The sequence below is a fragment of the Plecotus auritus genome, assembly GCF_963455305.1.
Source record: "Plecotus auritus genome assembly, chromosome: 12".
In the NCBI taxonomy this organism is placed as follows: domain Eukaryota; kingdom Metazoa; phylum Chordata; class Mammalia; order Chiroptera; family Vespertilionidae; genus Plecotus; species Plecotus auritus.
In genome coordinates, this window is record NC_137778.1 from 21380968 (window position 1) to 21401725 (window position 20758).

At 37.0% G+C, this 20758-nt stretch overlaps 1 protein-coding gene across 1 annotated transcript in view; it reads left to right on the plus strand.

Moving 5' to 3' along the window:
• Positions 1-20758, plus strand: part of ACBD6 (acyl-CoA binding domain containing 6) — a 149363-nt gene that overhangs the window by 64686 nt on the left and 63919 nt on the right. Inside the window, exon 5 of the mRNA XM_080648452.1 lies at positions 8194-8299. Coding sequence (XP_080504578.1) covers positions 8194-8299 — 106 coding nt within the window. The remainder of the gene's footprint in view (positions 1-8193; positions 8300-20758) is intronic.

A 20758-nucleotide genomic window follows, 5' to 3' on the forward strand; every position in this document is an offset into this window, starting at 1 on the left:
GTACACATATAAAGATGTATATACTTATGGATATGTTGTTTCTAGGTCTTTGTCATATTGTTCTACTCTCTCATCCCCTAACATATTAGAAATTCTGTTTCTTCAGGTTCAAAAATAATCCACATTCTTCTACTTTCTATTACTGCCACTATCATGCTCTTTGCATAATCATTGCTACTCTTAAACAATCTTCGTCTCTTGGCCAGGACAGTACAGACAGTTTGAAACTGGAATTCTCTCTTCCTGTGCTGTCTCTTCCCCGGATTTATAACTCAGATCTCATCATATCACTCTCTTGCTTAAAACCTTTTAATGATTTCCTATAGCACTTAGGATAAAATTTTAGATCCTTAGCATGTCTTACAGGGCCCCTCATCATCTTCATCTAATGCCAATTTTCCCCTCTGCACCACCTCTTTGTTCTACTCTGCTCCAGCTACATTGGCTTATTTTTTCCTTGAAGGTCAAATTAATCTTTGTTAGATGAATTGATTGATAGTGTTACAAAAGGATATATGATACATGACCCCAGCTTACAGTATATGCTAAAACCTTATGATAAAATTGCTAACATTTATTGACTACTTCTTGTAAGCTAGTAACCAGAATGATCCTATGAGATATAGGTTTTATTAATACTGTATCTGTATTTTATAGATGAGGAAACTGAGACTCAGAGAAATTAGGTTACTTGCCTAAGGTCACATGGTTGTAACTCTGTTCTTAACTGCTACAGTTGTAATCTCCAACTGATGAAATCAAATTTGACAGTTGTTATTATACTAATGTAGTAAATATCTTCAGTTTAAATTTTGAATTAAATCTCATTCTACTTAGTGTTTTCAAAAATGTGCTTTACTGGTAAAATTAGAGACTTTAGTCTTTCATTTATCAGTGTAATGATGATGATGATGATGATGATGATGATGTTTTCTTTGGATTAATTGTTTCTATTGATTTTAGACTTACCTTAATGGTTGAGAATATAACTCAGCTCTGCAGAGCCTGTTAGTCAAGGGATTCTATAGATTTTTCCGATGTGGCCACTGATTTTGCAAGAATTGATCAGAATTGAACTATGTTTTTTCTTATAGGCATTGAAAGTATCAGAAATTTTCAACCAACTTTTTTAGAGTTAAGCAGATTTTAAGAGATGAAAATTTATTTTCAGTAACTGGTGTCTTTATAAATCATGGCTAAATAACTTTTCTAGTATAATGAGTTATCTACAAGAAGTATACATTGATCTTTCCTTTCTCATTGCTTGCTTGAGAAAAATATGTTAGTAACATATAAACAACATAAAATAATAAGTAGAACTTGGTATTTGAGGCTTTTCGAATTTTCTAGTCCTTTAGGTACACTACTCATGTATCGCAGTCTGAAAATAGTTATTACTTGGTGAAAGAAGATGTTGCCATGTCACGTAACACGAGGGGGTGGGGAACTAACTGGTTATTTCCTATAGCTAATACTAATTGCAGATCTAGTAGCAAGCATTCTGAGTTGGAGGATTGTGATTCAGTATACCCTATATAAATTCTTTCAGTCATAGTTGTCTTGTCCATTTGGCACTGTGTAGTTTGAACCTATCCTATTACTTCTTTGACTCTAAAGCACTATTGGTTTTAGAACATCATTTTTTTAAAGCCACTAATCAATTATAAGATGTCACACATTGTAAGATCTATCAGAAACGTTAAAATATGAAAAAAACATTATTTTAGAATCAATGTAACCTGGCAACTTAAGAACAATTTCTAAATGACTATTTGTCATCCAGGATTTTAAGAACAACAACAAAAAAACACTTTCTTAAATGCCTTGGTCTGAATTCTAGGCTTCTTGAGCTTAGTTACTGCCCAAGTGTTTTGCCTCCTTCAGGGTTTAGGATCAAGGTATTTCAGAAAGAATACTGTACTATTTGCAAGATTTTACCTGGGGATCATAGTATAGACTCTCATTTATGGTCTTTGGTAATTTTACCTGGTGATCATAGTATAGGCTTTTGGTAAGATTGGATGGGTATGTTGGTAAGATTTATGGTCTTTGGTAAGATTGAATGTTTTACAAAGGTGAAATTAACATCTAAAATTTGAATTAAATGTTAATTAAAAATGGGGACTTTTCATGTGCTAAATATGACAGCTATGACTACTGCTTAATCCCTGAGTTAGGAATTGATTTTATCTATTTTGCTCCTCCCAGATAACCTTTACACACCAGCTTCACCAAGGTTCTAATGAGGCCTCCTGAGCAAACCATCTCCCAGCAGAGAAATACTTCAGAATGCTCTTTTCCTTAGATTGTTTCTTTTGGTCTGTGTTTAAATTGGCATCACTAACTTTCCCCCCTTAGTTGTCTCTTTGTTTTTTTAGATGTGTTAAGTTTAGTGTCTGAATCAAATAGCTCTTCAAGTCTATCTGGGAGACATTCCTTTTTCCTCTCATTAGTAGCTTATTTAGTTTAACTTTGAGGGCAGTTTTATTTCCCTTTATTCAGGTTTTGGAAGGTGAATAACTGTTTTTTCTCCAGCTAACTCATTACCTACATTTGTTCCTTACCTTATATGCAGTGAGTGTGCCAAGGCTCTTTGGGATCTATGTTCAGCGTATCCCTCTAACCTTATCTCCCAATACCCGACCATAACCAAGTGCTTGAGGTTCCCCTGAACACTTCATTTTGGTGGTACTTTTCTTTCTTTTCTTCAGAATCCTTCAGTTACCCATCTGCGTTGTCATCTCATCCTTCAAAGCTAGGCTGTCATGTCATCTCTCCTATAGAGCTTTCTTTGATCGTCCTTGATGAGCCTGCTCCTTGCTTTGGGCCTCTGCTTTCTAAAATATTGGGCTAGCCCTAACCGGTTTGGCTCAGTGGATAGAGCGTCGGCCTGCGAACTGAAAGGTCCCAGGTTCGATTCCAGTCAAGGGCACGTACCTTGGTTGCGGGCACATCCCCAGTGGGGGGTGTGCAGGAGGCAACTGATCGATGTTTCTCTCTCATCGATGTTTCTAACTGTCTCTCTCCCTTCCTCTCTGTAAAAAATCAATAAATAATTTAAAATAAATATTGGGTTAGACACGTGGTACTCAAAAAACCTTATTGCTGATGTAGTCCCTAAGAGAACTTTGAAAGACTATGTTCCCTTTTACATTTTTAAGATTTCTAAAAAAATTACTTAAAAACTTAAATAATTTTCAAGGGCGAAATCTCTGGCATTTTGTAAATAATGAAAACGTAAAATAAACATCATTTTTTAAATATAGCCAATGGAATCTAAGTGCTGTAATGATAATCCTTTTTTTTTTTTTTTAAATAAAAGAACATGTTACCATTGAGAGAAACTGGGAAAATGGTCCAAAAGATCTATTATTTCTTACAACTGCATGCAAATCTTCAACGGTCTCAAAATAAAGTTTAATTAAATAAAATTCTGATCTTGACTTAAAAATACATGAACAAGTTCTTAACAGAAATTGTACATCATTTTTTTCTACTTCTCACATAATTTTATTTCAAAGTAATATATTTTGTGTAACCTTATCACACTCATAATTCTCTGTAACAAAAATATGTATATGAGTTAGACTTTTAAAAAATTTAAATTTTTGTTACCCCAAAGCTTTAAAGCATTAACTATTTTTCTCATTTGAGTTACAATTATTTCAACATACATAATAAATCTTGTTAAATAATTATTAAACATAAGGTAAACTTATTGAAAATGCGTCAATGAGATAAGTTTTTAAAAATACATAGTTTAACAGATGAATATTATTTCTATTAGAATGTGACAGGGTTTAACATCAAGTCAGTTTTTTGTTTTGTTTATTTCACTTTTTTCATCCTCTAATGTTAGTTATAGAAGGGCTTCCCAACACCAAAGTTTTATCCAAATTGTCCCTTTATTTGATACCATGGAAGATTTTATATCCAGAGGCAGTACAACCTAGGGTTGATATTTCCCCCCCAAACCGTTCCTAGTATGTTAAACCGTATTTTTATGTAAAAGAGTAACAAGTTTAATTAATAGTAGTTTGCTAATTCTTAGTACAGTTTTTTGGTTATAATTCCTAGTAGTAGACCATAGTAAGGAGAAGAGGTATGTGCTTTTTTTTATAAACTAGGGGTGAAGAATAGTGACTAAGCAGAGGGAATGTTGAAAGGAGAATGGTGATGAAATATTTACCTCAAGAGCCTTTTCAGGTAGATCAGTTTAGGAAAGAGTGCATTTATATAGAAATGGAGCTGAAAATAGATTCACATAAAATTTTCCATACCTACATATCCCTTTAAAGGTCTTTCTATACTTCCAGAGCCCACAGGTATACATCCCTTAGTTTGAGGAATTGGGAGCATTTGTCTATACCTGTTTGTGTGGGTATTGGCTTACTCTTCTTTGTGTTTTTATTCAATAAATAATTTTCCATTGTCTGTTTACTGGAATACTGTGGTACACATAGCATATTTAGGAATGGGCAAGGTTTTAGTCTTCCTGTGGTAGATGAAAGATGGCCATACTTAAACACCATCCCTTTTTCTCATAAGGGTGTGCCTTTATTTTTCAAAGAAAGCCAGTGATCTTTTTTCCTTGAAATATACAAATATATTTTCTGTCATTTTCGGGAAATTTGGAGTAATCTAAAGAGAGACATTCTGTCTTGTGCTAGGGATAATGTGGGAGAGACTACATCCTTGAAAGTAGTCACAAACATAACTCATACTCATCCATAAAGAACAGATATGATAATATTATCTCTTATATTGAGGAAAGAGGGAGAACGATAACTGAGTAAGAAACGTAAGAGAAAGGAAGGTAAGGTGAGAACATGTAGAAGGGCACTAACATGTATTAAGGCTCTACTGTATTTGGTAATGGTTGGAATCACTTGCACATGTTTCCTTTAAGTATGGATCCAGAAGGGGAGGTTGCCTCTGGGAGATTGTATTGACAGGGAAATGTAGAGGGGAAAGAGAGAATTTGATTTGTATATTGTACATAATCTTGTTAGAGGCAAGAAAGGAGATGTGGAAAGATAGTGCTCCCGATGTTTCTCCATTTTGGCCACTAGGTGGTGACATTGTATTGACAGCTTGGTTGCTGGCAAGTAAGATAAGTCAGACTTGGAGTGAGGATAGAGAACTATTCAACAACTAAGCCCAAGCGTTACCACTTAATTTTTTTAATATTAGTCATTCAACTTTGTATCATATTTTTGGTGATTTTATTGAATTTCTTTTTTCTTTTTTTAAAAAAATATATTTTATTGATTTTTCACAGAGAGGAAGGGAGAGGGATAGAGAGTTAGAAACATCGATGAGAGAGACATCGGTCAGCTGCCTCCTGCACACCCCCCACTGGGGATGTGCCCGCAACCAAGGTACATGTCCTTGACCAGAATCGAACCCGGGACCCCTCAGTCCCCAGGCTGACGCTCTAGCCACTGAGCCAAACCAGTTAGGACTTGAATTTCTTTTTTATACTTAATTTACATTGTATACTCTACCCTGGAGTATTTTTTAAATACTTCTGTGTGCATGACATATTTAGCCATGATAAAGTGCAGACAATAAGCAGGTATTCAGATGAAAATCTGCCTCTGCCCTCCAAAAACTCTTATACCAAATCAGAATATTTGATGCACATAAGGAACATTGACAATATATTAAGCAAAATAAAAATGTGAATATGTTTGTACTATATTTACTCTTTTACACTGTTTAAGCATAAGTATACATGCACATTTGGGGTTCAGGAAGAGAGACCATGCAGAAGGTCCTCTTATCTATGAATAGCCCTTACATATTGGGTATGAGTAACTGACACCCCAAGGGTCCTCCTTACTTTCCTTTCTGTGCCCCACCATCAACTCCCCATTATTTTAAAATTCAAAACAATTGGTAAGTAGTATATTTTATATGATGACTTAAAATGACTCGGCTCTTTCTCTCACAGTTGAAGTTGCTGCCTCTTGAATTAGAGAGGTCTCTGTTACTGGACTGGAGGAAAATAGGTTCCTATTATTAACAAGTTGGTATTCTGAACACACGTTTTCATAGAAACTGTGTTTTTTTGTTGTAGTTAAATATAGTTAAAGTGGTACTATTTGCAACCTTAATTTTTAAAATCAGACTTCTCCTTTCAGACTTCTCTATTTTCTTTCAGAGTAGGTAATGTGGAAAAGCATTTTTTCTTCTGCAAAATGGACATTTTCGAGAGACCATAAAAGTAGGTTTGCAGTTGTGAATATGTGAAACACAAGTGTATTCTTGCATTATTTATTAATTATTGTGTTATTTTCCATATGAGCAACTATAAACCTACTTCTGCTCACCCCTGTATTGCTTTTAAATATGATTTCTTCTGCACATGTACCTCATTTTTTCCAGCTTGAGGCAGACTGTTTCTCCTCTGTACTTTTTTAGGCCTTTTTAAAGATCCAGTTATACCTAGTGTTACTGATGTATCGATATTATCATCCCAACTCTACTGTGCATATATTGAATGCAAAGCTTTTTGCTTATCCTTGTTACCTGTTATCAACAGAATCTTGACCAGTGCCTTGTATGTAGTAAGTGCTCAATTGAATACATCAAATGCATAAGGAAAACTTAGTTGAATAAGGCCAAAGTAGTGTATTTTAATGTAATTACCTCTGACTGAAAATAATTTTATAGGGTATAAAGTATTTAAATTGGCTTTTAAAATAGGAGGACTCCTATGGCTAGGTGCTTTAATTTCTGATGAATGGAAACGTGGTCTTGAGATTATAAAACACTAGTTTTTAGAGCTCAAATTGCATTCTTTTAAGCCTGTCCAGAAAATGGAGTCCACATAGGAAACAGTTTCATTGTTAATATTCCAAAGGACTTATCCTTTTGAGAATCTCATTGAAGCTCCCCTCCTCTCAACACACACACACCCACACACAAAGAAACACACAACACACATTCAGAAAAATGCACATGCATTTCCACAGATAGTTCTGTATCCTATTTTAGAGAACTCAAAGACCTCATGTTAGAAACTGCTTTCATGTCTAGAATAGATTACAGTTGACTAGTCAAGATGTAGCTAGATATAATAGAAAAATGTACTATATATAAAATCAATTGATACGAGTGAGTTCTAGCTCTCTTGTTCTACCTTTGATAAATTCGATGCCATTTGGAAGATCATGCAATCTCTCCTTACTTGTTCTTTCTGAAGTTGTTGGATAAGGGTAAATGAATTCAGTACATCAGTGTACTTAGATTGGTGTTGGGTACCTACTATGCTTCTCAGATTTTGTTCCCAGTTTTTGTTTCTATTAACTCATGTAGGATTTCTGAATTTTGTGATGCTCTAATTATCTTTCCCTTAAGAAAATTATTTGTGTGCATGTGTATGTGTATATATATATGTATAAAATTTGAGTAACAATCAACTTGTCATTCTATTGTCCTATAAGACAAGCAGTAAGCTGTATTCTGATCTTTTGGTGCCTCTGTACAGAGATTACAGTGCTTCTTATCTCAGTGCTACAATGGAAAGTTCTGAGACAAAGGAAGTATGTGCCTGTCAGTGTGTGAAAGTAACGGGGAGGAAAAGAACACTGAGATAATCTATTGAAGTTGTTACGTTATTGCGCTGGTGTGACTTGTTAAAGCAGTGAAGCTTTTCCTTACAATTATAGTTGACTAGAGGCCTGGTGCACGGATTCGTGCACCGGTGGGGTCCCTCAGCCTTGCCTGTGCCCTCTCACAATCAGGGGCCCCTTGGGGGATGTAATAGTGCACGAACTGGCAGGTGGCCAGGGAGGAGCCCGAGCCCAGGCAGGGCACGGCGCCACTCCCACTCATCCGGGCCCCGCTGTGCCTGCCACTACTGGCACTTGGTAAGCTCACTGAGCATCGCTCCCACTGTGGGAGTGCCCTGACTACCAGGGGGAAGCTCCTGCATTGAGCATCTGCCCCCTGGTGGTCAGTGCACGTCATAGTGACCAGTCAAATGGTCGAATGGTTGACCGGTCGCTTAGGGTTTAATATATATAGATAAGAACTTTCGTCTTTTTCAGAGGTTGGATGTATTATGTCTTACTGAAAATCCATTATTCATGTAAAATCCTTTATAAAAACAGATTTTATTAATGTTTGTCAGCAGCAATCAGGTTGTGTTGAAAATATGTGACTTTTTATTTTTACTATCATTAGGGAAGAAGACAAAAACATATTTGATTACTGCAGAGAAAACAACATTGATCATATATCCAAAGTCATCAAATCAAAAAATGTGGATGTGAATATGAAAGATGAAGAGGTATGAAAAACATGCCCTTTAATTATATTCTTATGCTTTCTTGTTCTGCCCCAGTGCTTTTTTCTAAATGCAGGCCTGTGAACTACAACTCAAAGTACAGTATGGTTAAGAGAATGTCAGAATATCTAAATGAGATGGTTGACATCAGTGAAGATACTTCTTGTGTCTGTACTCATCATATTTCTGTCCATGGCACAGAAGTTACTAGGTGAAACTTGTACTCAAATAATTCATATTTGTTTATTATAAAGGGAAAGACTATTAACATAAGTAAGATCTATAGGAAATCTATAATAATAAAAGCATAATATGCTAATTAAACCGGACATCCTTCTGGACGACCTTCCGGATGAAGCCAGGGCTGCGAGGGAAGCCCGGGTCCCGGGTGACTGCCAGAGGCCATAGGGAAGCCCGGGTCCCGGGTGCCAGAGGGAAGCCGGTGCCAGCAGCCAGGGGAAGGAAGGCCTACTCTGACATGAATTTCATGCATCAGACCTCTAGTATAAAAATATTTAGCCCAGCTGGCGTGGCTCAGTGGTTGAACGTCATCCTATGAACTAGGAGGTTAGGGTTCAATTCTCGGTCAGGGCACATGCGGACTGTGTGCTCGATCCCTGGTGTGGGGTGTGCGGCCAATCAGTGACCCTCTCTCATTGATGTTTCTGTCTCTCTCTCCCTCTCACTCCTCTCTAAAATCAATAAAAAATATGTGTGTGTGTGTGTGTGTATAAAGAAATATTATAAATAGCTTTAGTTTTCTCTGTCATTATATCTTAAATGGTATATTGTCCTTTACTCAATACGTATATTTCTAGAAAACTCAGAATTTTGGTAAATCCAATCATTTAAATGTGAGCCCACTATTTAAATGTATTTTGTAAAATATATTACTTCTTAAGTTTATTTATTTTGTGAATAATACTATTTATTGAGCTTAAATTGTCCCTGAATTTTAGTCGTTAAAAAAGAAGCAAACTTTAATTCACTTTTAATTATTTTTCTCATTCTTTGGTAATACAGTGAAAGCTGATTGAAATGACCAGCAGATGGCAATTGTTAGGAAAAGGGGATGCAGTGATCATAGATAATGTGTAGAGTAGATAAATGATCAACTATGTATTAATTGAGAGCTCTCTGTATAGGTTAGCCCTTAATACTGGGTGGGTTAAAAGTAGGTTTACAGTTTTGATTACCCAAAACAGAGTTTATTCTTTTTTAATTATTTTATTATTTTCCATATGAACAACTGTAAACCTACTTTTGTCCCACTCGGTATTATCTCACTTTAGGCAACATCTTTCCTGTAACACATTGTCAATCACATCTAGAACTGAAAATGTAAGGCTATAATTCTACAATAAAGGGGAACCAATAATACTGTTTGTTTTCTCCTAAGTATTGAAACAGTCAAGAAAAATGTAGCTAGAGAAAAGTAGATGCCAGATTGTGAAATAATAAAACTAGGTCATGATTCCAGCTAATGGTCTTTTGCCTTTCAGGATCAGAATACTTTTTCTTAGGGAATCAGGTATGATTATTTCCCTTGATTTTATTGTCTTTTCTTATTTTTGTGCTCCTGAGTTAAGAATTTTTTTTATAAAATTAATATATGTGGATAGTTCAAAGAATATCAAATTATGTCTTAAACCAAAAAAAAGTACTCCCTTACCTGCATCCTTCTCACATTTGATTCTAGCTCCCTTGAGGCAAAAATTTTCCATTCTTTTAGTTGTTTCTTTTGCAGCTTACATAAATAATCCTATATAATAAAAGGGTAATATGCAAATTGACCCTAACAACGGAACAACCCAGGAACGACTGGTCACTATGACACTCACTGCTCAACGCAAGAGCTGCCCCCTGGTGGTCAGTGTGCTCCCACAGGGGGAGCTCTGCTCAGCCACAAGCCGGGCTGATGGCTGCAAGCACAGCAGCAGTGGCGGTGGCCTCTCCGTCTCCTCAGCAGTGCTAAGGATGTCCGACTGCAGCTTAGGCCTGCTCCCTGCTGCCGGGGGGTCCCGGGCTGCCAGAGGGATGTCTGACTGCTAGCTTAGGCCCAATCTCCCTGGGAGCCGGCAGGTGGGCATCCCCCGAGGGGTCCCAGACTGCGAGAGGGTACAGGCCAGGCTGAGGGACCCCCTCAACCCCGAGTGCACAAATTTTTCTGCACCAGGCCTCTAGTGTAATATAATTAATTATATTATAACTACATAAATATTGTCCATTGTTGAGCTATGGATTGTACTATATGTGTTAGCTTTTGCTATAGCAAAAACAACCCCAAATTTCATTGGCTAACAAAAACATTTTTTTTCTTTTTTTTTTCTATTTTAAAAGGGTTTTTGGGTCACTTGAGGCTCTGCTGGGTTCTGCTAGCCTTGTTTGGGATCAGTTCATTTTGATTTTGTGTATTTTCTCATTCTGAGATCCAATCTTAATAGATAGGGGCAGAAACTAAAAGCAGAAAGACCAGATCCCACAAATACATTGAAAGGTTTTGCTTGGATGAGGCATGTGTCACATCTACTCAGATTCCTTTGGCCAAAACTAGATACAAGGGCAAGCCCCAGGGCAGTATGGTAGGAAGTCTGCTTTGATTATAGAGAAGAAAGGCGAGGGTGGCAAAAGAATGAATAATTATATAGTTATGAAAAATACAGTCTGCATGCCAGGTACAACATTTTGTTTTACTCTCAAGGTTAATAATTGCCTCTTTGTTTTTCTATTTTCCATGTTTCCGCCATTAATTTTTTCCTCAGATTGCCCAACAGAGGTCTTCTCTGTACAAACACATTAGGTATTCAATTCCATATATTTTTTAGCAATGTTCCTTCTGAAAACCTCTTTCCTCTTCATGTATAATCCGGACTGGCTACTTTCCAGACCTGTTGCGTAGATGTCATCCTGTCCTGGGAATTCTCTTCTCCTTTCTTCTGGATTCTTCTGTTTTCTGATCCCAGGTCTTCATTTCTTACTGTTTATTTCCCTGTTTTGATGGAGTATCTCCCTCCCTTATTCATTTCCTGGCTTTAATGTAGTATTTCCTCCAATAACTGCCTGAGAAAGTAAATGTTTTGAGATCTTCCTTGTTGAAAATGTTTCCATCAGAGTTTTGGCATGTTCCAAATGCTCAAAATAAAGAAGATGAATTGCCCTGGCCGGTGGCGAAATGCACTGAAGAGTCTCGGGTTCGATTCCAGGTCAAGGGCACATGCCTAGGTTGCAGGTTTGATCCCTGGCCCTGGTTGGGGTGTGTGCAGGAGGCAACCAATTGATGTGTCTCTCTTACATTGATGTTTCTGTATCTTTTTCTTCCTCCCTTCCCCTTCCCCTCCCTCCCCCACTGGCTCTCTCTCCTCCTCCCTTTCCCTCCTTCCCTTCCTTCCTCCTTCCCTCTCTCCCTTCCTCCCTTCTTCTAAAAGTCAATGGAAAAATATCCTTAGGTGAGGATTAACAAAAACAAAAATAAAATAAAAGTTAGAAGGGAGCAAGGAATAAAACTTAAAAAAAGATGAATTAATGGATGATTGAAAGAATGAGTAACTAGAAGCAGTGTAATATAATGGTGATGAGCTGGACTACATAGGTTCAAGTCTTAGCACTGTTACTTTCTAGCTGTATGGCTTTTCAAGTTCATTCTGTGATTTAGTTTCCTAATGTGTAAAATGGTGATAATAATAGCACCCGTGTCAGGGTGATTTTGAGGGTTAAATGAGTTAATATATATAAAGCAGGTAAATAGTATCTGACACATACATAGTAAGCACTCAATAAATTTTAGTTATCTTGATTATTCTTAATGAATAATTTGCATAAAGAATGAGACTATAATGAAGAGATGAATGAAGAAGCCACTTACCTCTTTTTTTTTTAACTTAATTTTTTAGAGCAGTTTTAGGTTTACAATAAAATTGAGAGGAAGGTACAAAGATTTCCCACATACCTCCATTCCCCACACATGTAGAGCCTCCTCCATTATTAATATCACTCATCAGAATGGTAATTTTTTTTTTTTCTTTTTGACCAAGGTTAAACCTACATTGAGATATCAGAACCACTCAAGTTCCTAGTTTACCGCAGGGTTGACTCTTGGTGTTGTACATTCTCTGGGTTTGGATAAATGTATAAAAATAGTACTGAAAATCAGATTCACACATGACCTTTGCAAAGATTATTGGACAGCAGTGAAAGGGATAACATAAGTGTCTAGAACAGTGGTCGGCAAACTCAGTCAACAGAGCGGCAAACCGCGGCTCGCAAGCCGCAGTTTGCCGACCACTGGTCTAGAACACAAACAGCTTACACTGATAACACTTTTTTTGGTGAAAATAAAAGGAAAACTTGTAAATGTATTGCCTCTGTATCACTTAGTTACTTTGATATAGTAGCTTCCCAGGTTTTCCAGTTTGTTACCCATGCAGCTACCTTTACCCCAGCCTGCCAGAACATTCGATGAAGTGCTTACACATTCATAGACTGAGACGCCAAGAATTCAGTTGGGTTCTCTCATTGCTCTGAGCAGATTTCTGCCCTCTCAGCCATGACAGCTCAGGCTGGGCTTTGAATACTGATGGCAAGCCCTTCTATTATTAATCAGGGATTTGTATGAATTAATTTAAAAACATGAGGGAGATGAGAGCTTAAAATGAGAATTAAACTTAACATCCTAAATAAGGTAAATGATACTGCTTTATGATATTTAAAACTCTAGCAAATAAAACAGCAATTTGGTAAGCCTTGGTGATGGACTAAAAGAATATAACTTCAAAGTTAAGTTGCTAACTAAATATTTTTAACCCCTTTATCAGAAAAATGGCATTTCTCTATAATAGGTTGGGGAACAATTACAGTTTTGAGAGGACATCCCATTCTTTGTGTTTATCTATTAGGGAAAAACACTTAAAAAACATTTTAATAATGTACTAATGTCTTTAACCTGAAGTCAAAACTTCTGGGTAAGGGTAATGCCTTACACAGTGGTCGGCAAACTCATTAGTCAACAGAGCGTCAAACCGCGGCTCACGAGCCGCAGTTTGCTGACCACTGATCTATGTGATATATAAACTTGAGATATTTCACTACTGATTGCCTAAGACAGTGGTTGGCAAACTCATGCAGGGGTCCTTGAACTATGTCCCGCGGGCCACATGCGGTTCGCCGAGGACATTTATCCGGCCCGCTGGGTGCCACTGCCTGTCCTGCTTAGCAGCCGACTCGTCCCCGGCCTGCAGTGCGCATAGGAATTTGTTCATAGTTGTTTTTTTAAACTATAGTCCGGCCCTCCAACGGTCTGAGGGACAGTGAACTGGCCCCCTGTTTAAAAAGTTTGAGGACCCCTGGACAGAGCCAAATATCAACAGTACAACGATTGAAATTTCTTTTGAGAGCCAATTTTTTTAAACTTAAACTTCTTCTAACACCAATTCTTCAAAATAGACTTGCCCAGACTGTGGTATTTTGTGGGAGAGCCACACTCAAGGGGCCAAAGAGCCACATGTGGCTCGCGAGCCGCAGTTTGCCGACCACGGGCCTAAGATTTTTTGGGATGGTGTAGAACTGTATTTAAAATGTTTATCCAGCAGGGAGAAACCAAGATGGCGGCATAGGTAAGCACCTAAACTGCTGCCTCGCACAACAATTTTAAAACTACAATTAAAAGACAGAACGGACACCATCCAGAACCACAGGAAACCTGGCTGAGTGAAAATTCTACAACTAGAAGGAAAGAGAAAAGCTCACAGAGAATTGGAGGTACGGCAAAGGGTCTTTGTGCACGCAGAGGGAAGGGCGGCTGAGAGCCTGGCTGACTTACTCTGGCGGAAGGGGGAAGGAAGCCCCCGACCGCACTGAACCCCAGTTCTGACTGCACTGAACCCCAGTCCCGGGCAAAACCCCATGGGCCCAGGTTCATACAGGGGGAGTCTGGACTGTCAGGTAGAGAGAAAGGCACCCGGAGACCCGGGGGAACCCCGGTGGGCAGGTGTCTGGAGGCACGCGCGCCAGTGTGCACAAAGGCTGCGGAGGTTGCCACAGGCTTTCCCTAGCAGAAGGGAGTCGGAAGCTCCTGACTGCACTGAACCCTAGTTCTGACTGCACTGAACCCCAGTTCCAGGCGAGCCCCTGGGGACCCACACTATTATGGGGGGGGTGGGAATCTGGACTCTCGGGCGGAGACTCGGGAACCAGGGAAGGCAGAGGTCTGGAGGCGCGCACATGCCAGTGCGCACAAAAGCTGCGGAGGTTGCCACAGGCTTTCCCTAGTGGAAGGGAGTCAGAAGCTCCTGACTGCACTGAGCCCCAGTTCTGACTGCACTGAACCCCAGTTCCAGGCGAGCCCCTGGGGACCCACGCTCTTGTGGGGGGAATCTGGACTCTCTGGCAGAGACTCGGGAGCTGGGGAAGGCACAGGTCCGGAGGTGCGCGCGCGCGCGCAAGGGCAAGGCTGACTGGAAGCCAAGGCTGTCTGCTCTGCCCTCAGACTCCACCCCATCCAAGCTGAGCACAGAGGCTATTACAGTTTCGCAAGTCTAATCCTATAAGGCTGTCTCCAGCACCGAACTTCTCCCAGCGTAGACGCAGCTGATCCTTACAGCCAACTGGCCTAGAGGTCAATTCCTCCCAGTGATACCAACAACAGTCAAGACTTAACTACAACAAGGCTGTACACACAGTCCACAAAGGGGTGCACCAAGAGTGTCCACCTCAGGTTAACTGGGGAGGCCGACCCACTGGGCCATATAGGAAACCTAGCACACAAATCTACCCTACCAACTCAGGGAAGCAGTGAAAATGCGGCATCAAAGAAACAGATCACAAACGAAAGAAATGGAGGAAAACAAACGACTGGATATAGAATTCAAAACCACGGTTATAAGGCTTTTCAAGAATATCCTAGAAAAGGCCAATAAATATAACGAGACCCTCGAAGATATGAAAAAGAACCAACTAGAAATTAAACATACACTGACTGAAATAAAAAATATTATACAGAGACCCAACAACAGACTAGAGGAACACAAGAATCAAGTCAAAGAATTGAAATACAAAGAAGCAAAAAACACTCAACCGAAAAAGCAAAAAGAAAAAAAAATCCAAAAATATGAAGATAGTGTAAGAAGCCTCTGGGACAACTTCAAGCGTACCAACATCAGAATTATGGGGGTGCCAGAAGAAGAGAGAGAACAAGATACTGAAAACCTATTTGAAGAAATAATGACTGAAAACTTGCCCCACCTGGTGAAAGAAATAAACTTACAAGTCCAGGAAGCGCACAGAACCCCAAACAAAAGGAATCCAAAGAGGACCACACCAAGACACATCATAATTAAAATGCCAAGAGCAAAAGACAAAGAGAGAATATTAAAAGCAGCATGAGAAAAACAGTTAATTACCTACAAGGGAGCACCCATACGATTGTCAGCTGATTTCTCAACAGAAACTATGCAGGCCAGATGGGAGTGGCAAGAAATTTTCAAAGTGATGAATAGCAAGAACCTACAACCAAGATCACTCTACCCAGCAAAGCTATCATTCAGAATTGAAGGTCAGTTAAAGAGCTTCACAGATAAGAAAAAGCTAAAGGAGTTCATCACCAAACCAGTATTATATGAAATGCTGAAAGGTATTCTTAAAGAAGAGGAAGAAGAAAAAAGTAAAGATAAAAATTATGAACAACAAATACATATCTATCAACAAGTGAACCTAAAAATCAAGTGAATTAAAAACCTGAGTAACAGAATAATCTGGTGAATATACTAGAATCAGGGGCATAGAAAGGGAGTGGACTGATAATTCTCAGGGGGAAAGGGGTATAGGGGGGTTCAGGAAGAGACTGGACAAAAATCATACACCTATGGATGAGGACAGTGGTGGGGAGGTAAGGGCAGAAGGTGGGGTGGGAACTGGGTGGAGGGGAGCTATGGGGGGAAAAAGGAGAAACAATTGTAATAATCTGAATAAAGATTTATTTAAAAATAAATGAATAAATAAAAAATAAAATAAAATAAAATGTTCATCCAGCAGATTCAACTCAATTTTAGTCTTGCCCTTAGATGACTAAAAATTATTACACTTAAAATTCGCTATGAGCACATAGATAAATTTAATTATAGTCATGAAATATGCTACATTTGCATTCCCACCTATTTGAAATAAACACAATTATTATATTGCCTGAAATGCATATTTGGATCTGTAACTATTATAGCACATGAACATATGTAAGATGCCTTTTAAATAAAATATTAATATTTCATAATGAAGTTATTTATTATGTATAAGTATAGTTCCTGATATATATCATTTATTTATTCAAGTTGTAATTGTAACTACTAGAGTGGGGCATATATTTCTAATTTGAGAAAGTTACATGGTGTTTTCTACTGATACAGTAATTAGGACATTGTCTATATGATATATAATGGAAAAAGTTTTGTAGTTAACATTTATTCAGGAAGCTATCCTCATAAAGTCCGAGCTTATAGCATCATGGTGCTATGTGTACTCATTTCTTATTTAAATTATAACTTTTATTACATTTTTTAACCATTTGCAGAAATATGTGGAAATTGAGGTAGGCAATATGAAGAGAAATGTAGAAAAGTGCATCTGAAAGCGTAATAATTTTTTAATGGTGATTCAGTTTGTATCATTGAGCCAAATATTTACAGTTTTTCAAAAATATATTTCTTTTAAGGGTAAATAATTATTTAAATAATTTTTAAAGTATGTGTGATGTGAGCAGAATATTTTTATAAGTCAGATACAAATTACATCTGCATAATTCTTGTCACGCACATTATTTCTCAGATCAGTGCCATAGAGAATATACATTAAATACATGCTTATTGGTTATATTTAATATTTTAAATCCTTATATTTATATTAATTTAAATTTTTAGGATCAATGTAGCAATGTACCAATACTTGAACAAAATAGATTACAGTATTCTAATGCTAGCTACCATTGGTTCCCCCAAAAGCATTCATACAATTCATTAGCTTTCCATAGATTCTTATCTAATGCACCCCCAATATCCCCCTTTATTGAGCTACATTTTTAGTTCTTTTCTACCCTTTTGAAGGTATAGTTGTTACACCATTTTCCATATATGTTTATTGATCCTTTCAAATATTTTGAGGGAGATCACCTTTCTCTTGACTCCATTTCTTTCCCTTCTCACTTTGTTGTAAATCTGTGCACATGTCAGAATGCGATTTACATGCTTTTGTCTTGAGAAACTGCTGGAAAATCTGGCAAAACTGTTAGTATTAACCTAACAAAGAAGCACAAGGTTTAGTAGGCAGAGTCAGTATACTAAGGCTAACTTCATGCTTTTATTTAAGATTTGAGAAAGGAAGAAAAAAAATGCATTCTCTTAAATAACTTTTTACATTTGAGTATATGTTATTTTGGTTGTGTAATTTATTAAAATATTAATTTGAAGGAACTTTGCTATTCATAATAACAATTGAGAAATGTTGAATTATTCTCATTTGCATTTAAAAATCAAGCATATGGTAATATTTTACATCAGAAATGCATATTAAATGCAAGATCAGAAAATAGTGAAAGTAGTTACATTCTTATGAGCTTTTGCAACTTATATTTTTATTGTGATAAAATATAACATAAAATTACCATTTTAACCATTTTTAAGTATACAGTTCTGTGGCACTAAATTCATTCATATTGTTTTGCAACCATCACCAACATTTATCTCCAGAACTTTATCATCGTCTTCAAATGAAACTCTATTCATAAACACTAACTCCCCATTTCCTCCTTCCTCCATCCCCTGGCAACCACCATTCTACTTTCTATCTCCATGAATGTGACTACTCTAGATACCTCATGTAAATAGAATCACACAATATTTTGTTCTTTTGTGGCTGGCTTATTTCACTTAGTATAATGTCTTCAGTGTTGTAGCATATGTCAGAATTACCTACCTTTTTAAGTGAATAATATTCCATTGTGTGTATATATTGTATTTTATTTATCCAAAGTCATCATAGACACTTGTGTTGCTTTCTTAATTTGGCTGTGTGAAAGTACAAATTTTTGTTTGATTTTTTTTCTAACAATTATGAAACATTTTAAACGTACAGAAAAGTTGAAAGAATTTTACAGTGAATGTCTATATTCCTACTACCTAGATTCTACCACTAATGCGCTTGTTTTAATCAATATTTACCTATCTCTCTATTCAGCCATCTATCTTAAATTTTGCTGCATTTTTATCAGAGTATTTTGCAGACAATATACTTTCTTCTAAATGCTTCAGCATGCATATCATTAATTAGAATTCCGTATTTAGTTTTTCTTTAAAGATAACATATACAATGAAATGCATAACTCTTAAGTGTACATTCCATTATTTCTGACAAATGCATGTACCTGTATAACTGAAACTCCCATCAACATAAGACCCTTAAGTGTCACCCCAGAAAATTCCCTTATGCTCCTTCCCAGGTGGCTCCTCAAAGGTAACTGCTGTTCTGATCATTGTTCTACCATAGATTGGTTCTGCTCTTCTCAAACTATATAAATGGAATTCTAATATTGTACTTTTTTTGTATGAGGCTACTTTTATTTATCATAATGTTTTGGGGATTCATACATATTGTTGTATAGATCAGTACTTCCCTTTACTATATTGCTGAGCAATATTGCATCATATGAATATATTATAATTTATCTGTTGTTTTATAATGGACATCTGAGCTGTTTTCATGGCAACTTATTTTTGCTGTTACTACTTATTTTACACAGGATGAAGTTATATCTCCCTTGCTTATTCCTTCACTTTTACATCACTAACATTATGGTGGTTTAGGTTGGTAGTTCTCACTGTAGCAACTTCTATACAGTAGCTGCAGAAAAGGGGGAAAGTTAGGGATGGGATAGAAGACACCAGAGTCATTACAAGTTATTGGTACTAAAGTCAATCTCTACTACAATTGTACATTGAAATTCAGTTTTTCAAGTCGACCTGTTTGCAGTATTTCATTTGCTAATTATACTGTACTCTATTATATCATCTTTGATACAGTGGCTAGGTGACACTTCTTACAAATTTAAACATGTTTTTGTCTACTGTTTGTTTGGTGTACATACTTTGTATCTGTTCTCCAAATACCATAAAAACATCAAGACTTGTTTTATAATACAGTCTCTTCACTTAATTTCTGATATCCCAAAGAAAATATAAATTTTAAAAAATTATGTGGTTTGAGGACAGGTAACTAAGGATATCAAAGAAGCATTTAAAATATTAAACCCCACTCAGCATTTTCCAGAAGATGTGAAAGTAATACCACTTAATAGGTTAGCTGCCACCCTGTACTTTTGAAGCACTTTAGAGTCATTCATCTGTCTGAGGTAGGACAGTATTAGTACCTTTGCTTGGTTAATAAATGAGAACTCCCCCTCCCCACCTCGCCACCAACCTCCGCGGGTATTACTATATTTGAATTCCAGAATTTATCCAGAGCACCCCAAATAGTGCGTGTGTGGTCTTCTGGTGTCCTAACAAAGATTCCTTTTAAAAATGGCTTTCCTCCCTTATCTCCTGAATACTTCTGGGATGTCTTTTTGCAGAAGAGTTGTTAAAACTAGATACAAAGAGTTGTTCGTTTTTGTGGTAGCGGTAAAAATAAATTTAACTTGAAAATTTGTCAGAGATTATATCATTCATAGAAGATAAAACAGTTATATAAAAAAATAGGTGAAATGCTTCATAAATGTGGATAAAGTAAATAGATATAACTTTAATGTGCACCTAATTCATGTTTTTCTTGAGAAAAGGGAAAGAAATCATGGGTGTTTAGTTTCTGATTTTGTCATAAATGGCTATGAGGATGGTATCTCTGCAGATTATTGCTTATCTTATTACTTGAACTGATAATCTTAAATTAGAGCATGTTTATGGGAACTTTATTATTTGAATAAGTAAAGTGTCATCCCATTCAGACACCTGGCTGTGCTAGTTTTTGTTCATTTAAATACAAAACATGTTTTTTACTTACTTACTTACTTACTTATTTATTTATTTATTTATTTATTTATTTATTTATTTTACAGAGAGAGAGAGAGAGTTAGAAACATCGATGGGAGAAAAACATCAATCAGCTGCCTCCTGCACATCCCCTACTGGGGATGTGCCCGCAACCAAGGTACGTGCCCTTGACAGGAATCGAACCCGGGACCTTTGAGTCCGCAGGCCGACGCTCTATCCACTGAGCCAATCCGGTTAGGGCTAAATACAAAACATTTTTAAAGCAAAAATTTCAAAGCCTGATTATTTTATCTATGCTTATTTATAAGTATATTTGATCGGGTTCTTGTTTTTGAGCTTCTTAATACTGCATAAAAATATTAATCATTAGTAGTCTTAATGTAGATATCTTCAGCACTTCTACAGAAAGTCATTGTCAGAATTCATTCCAATTCAAGGT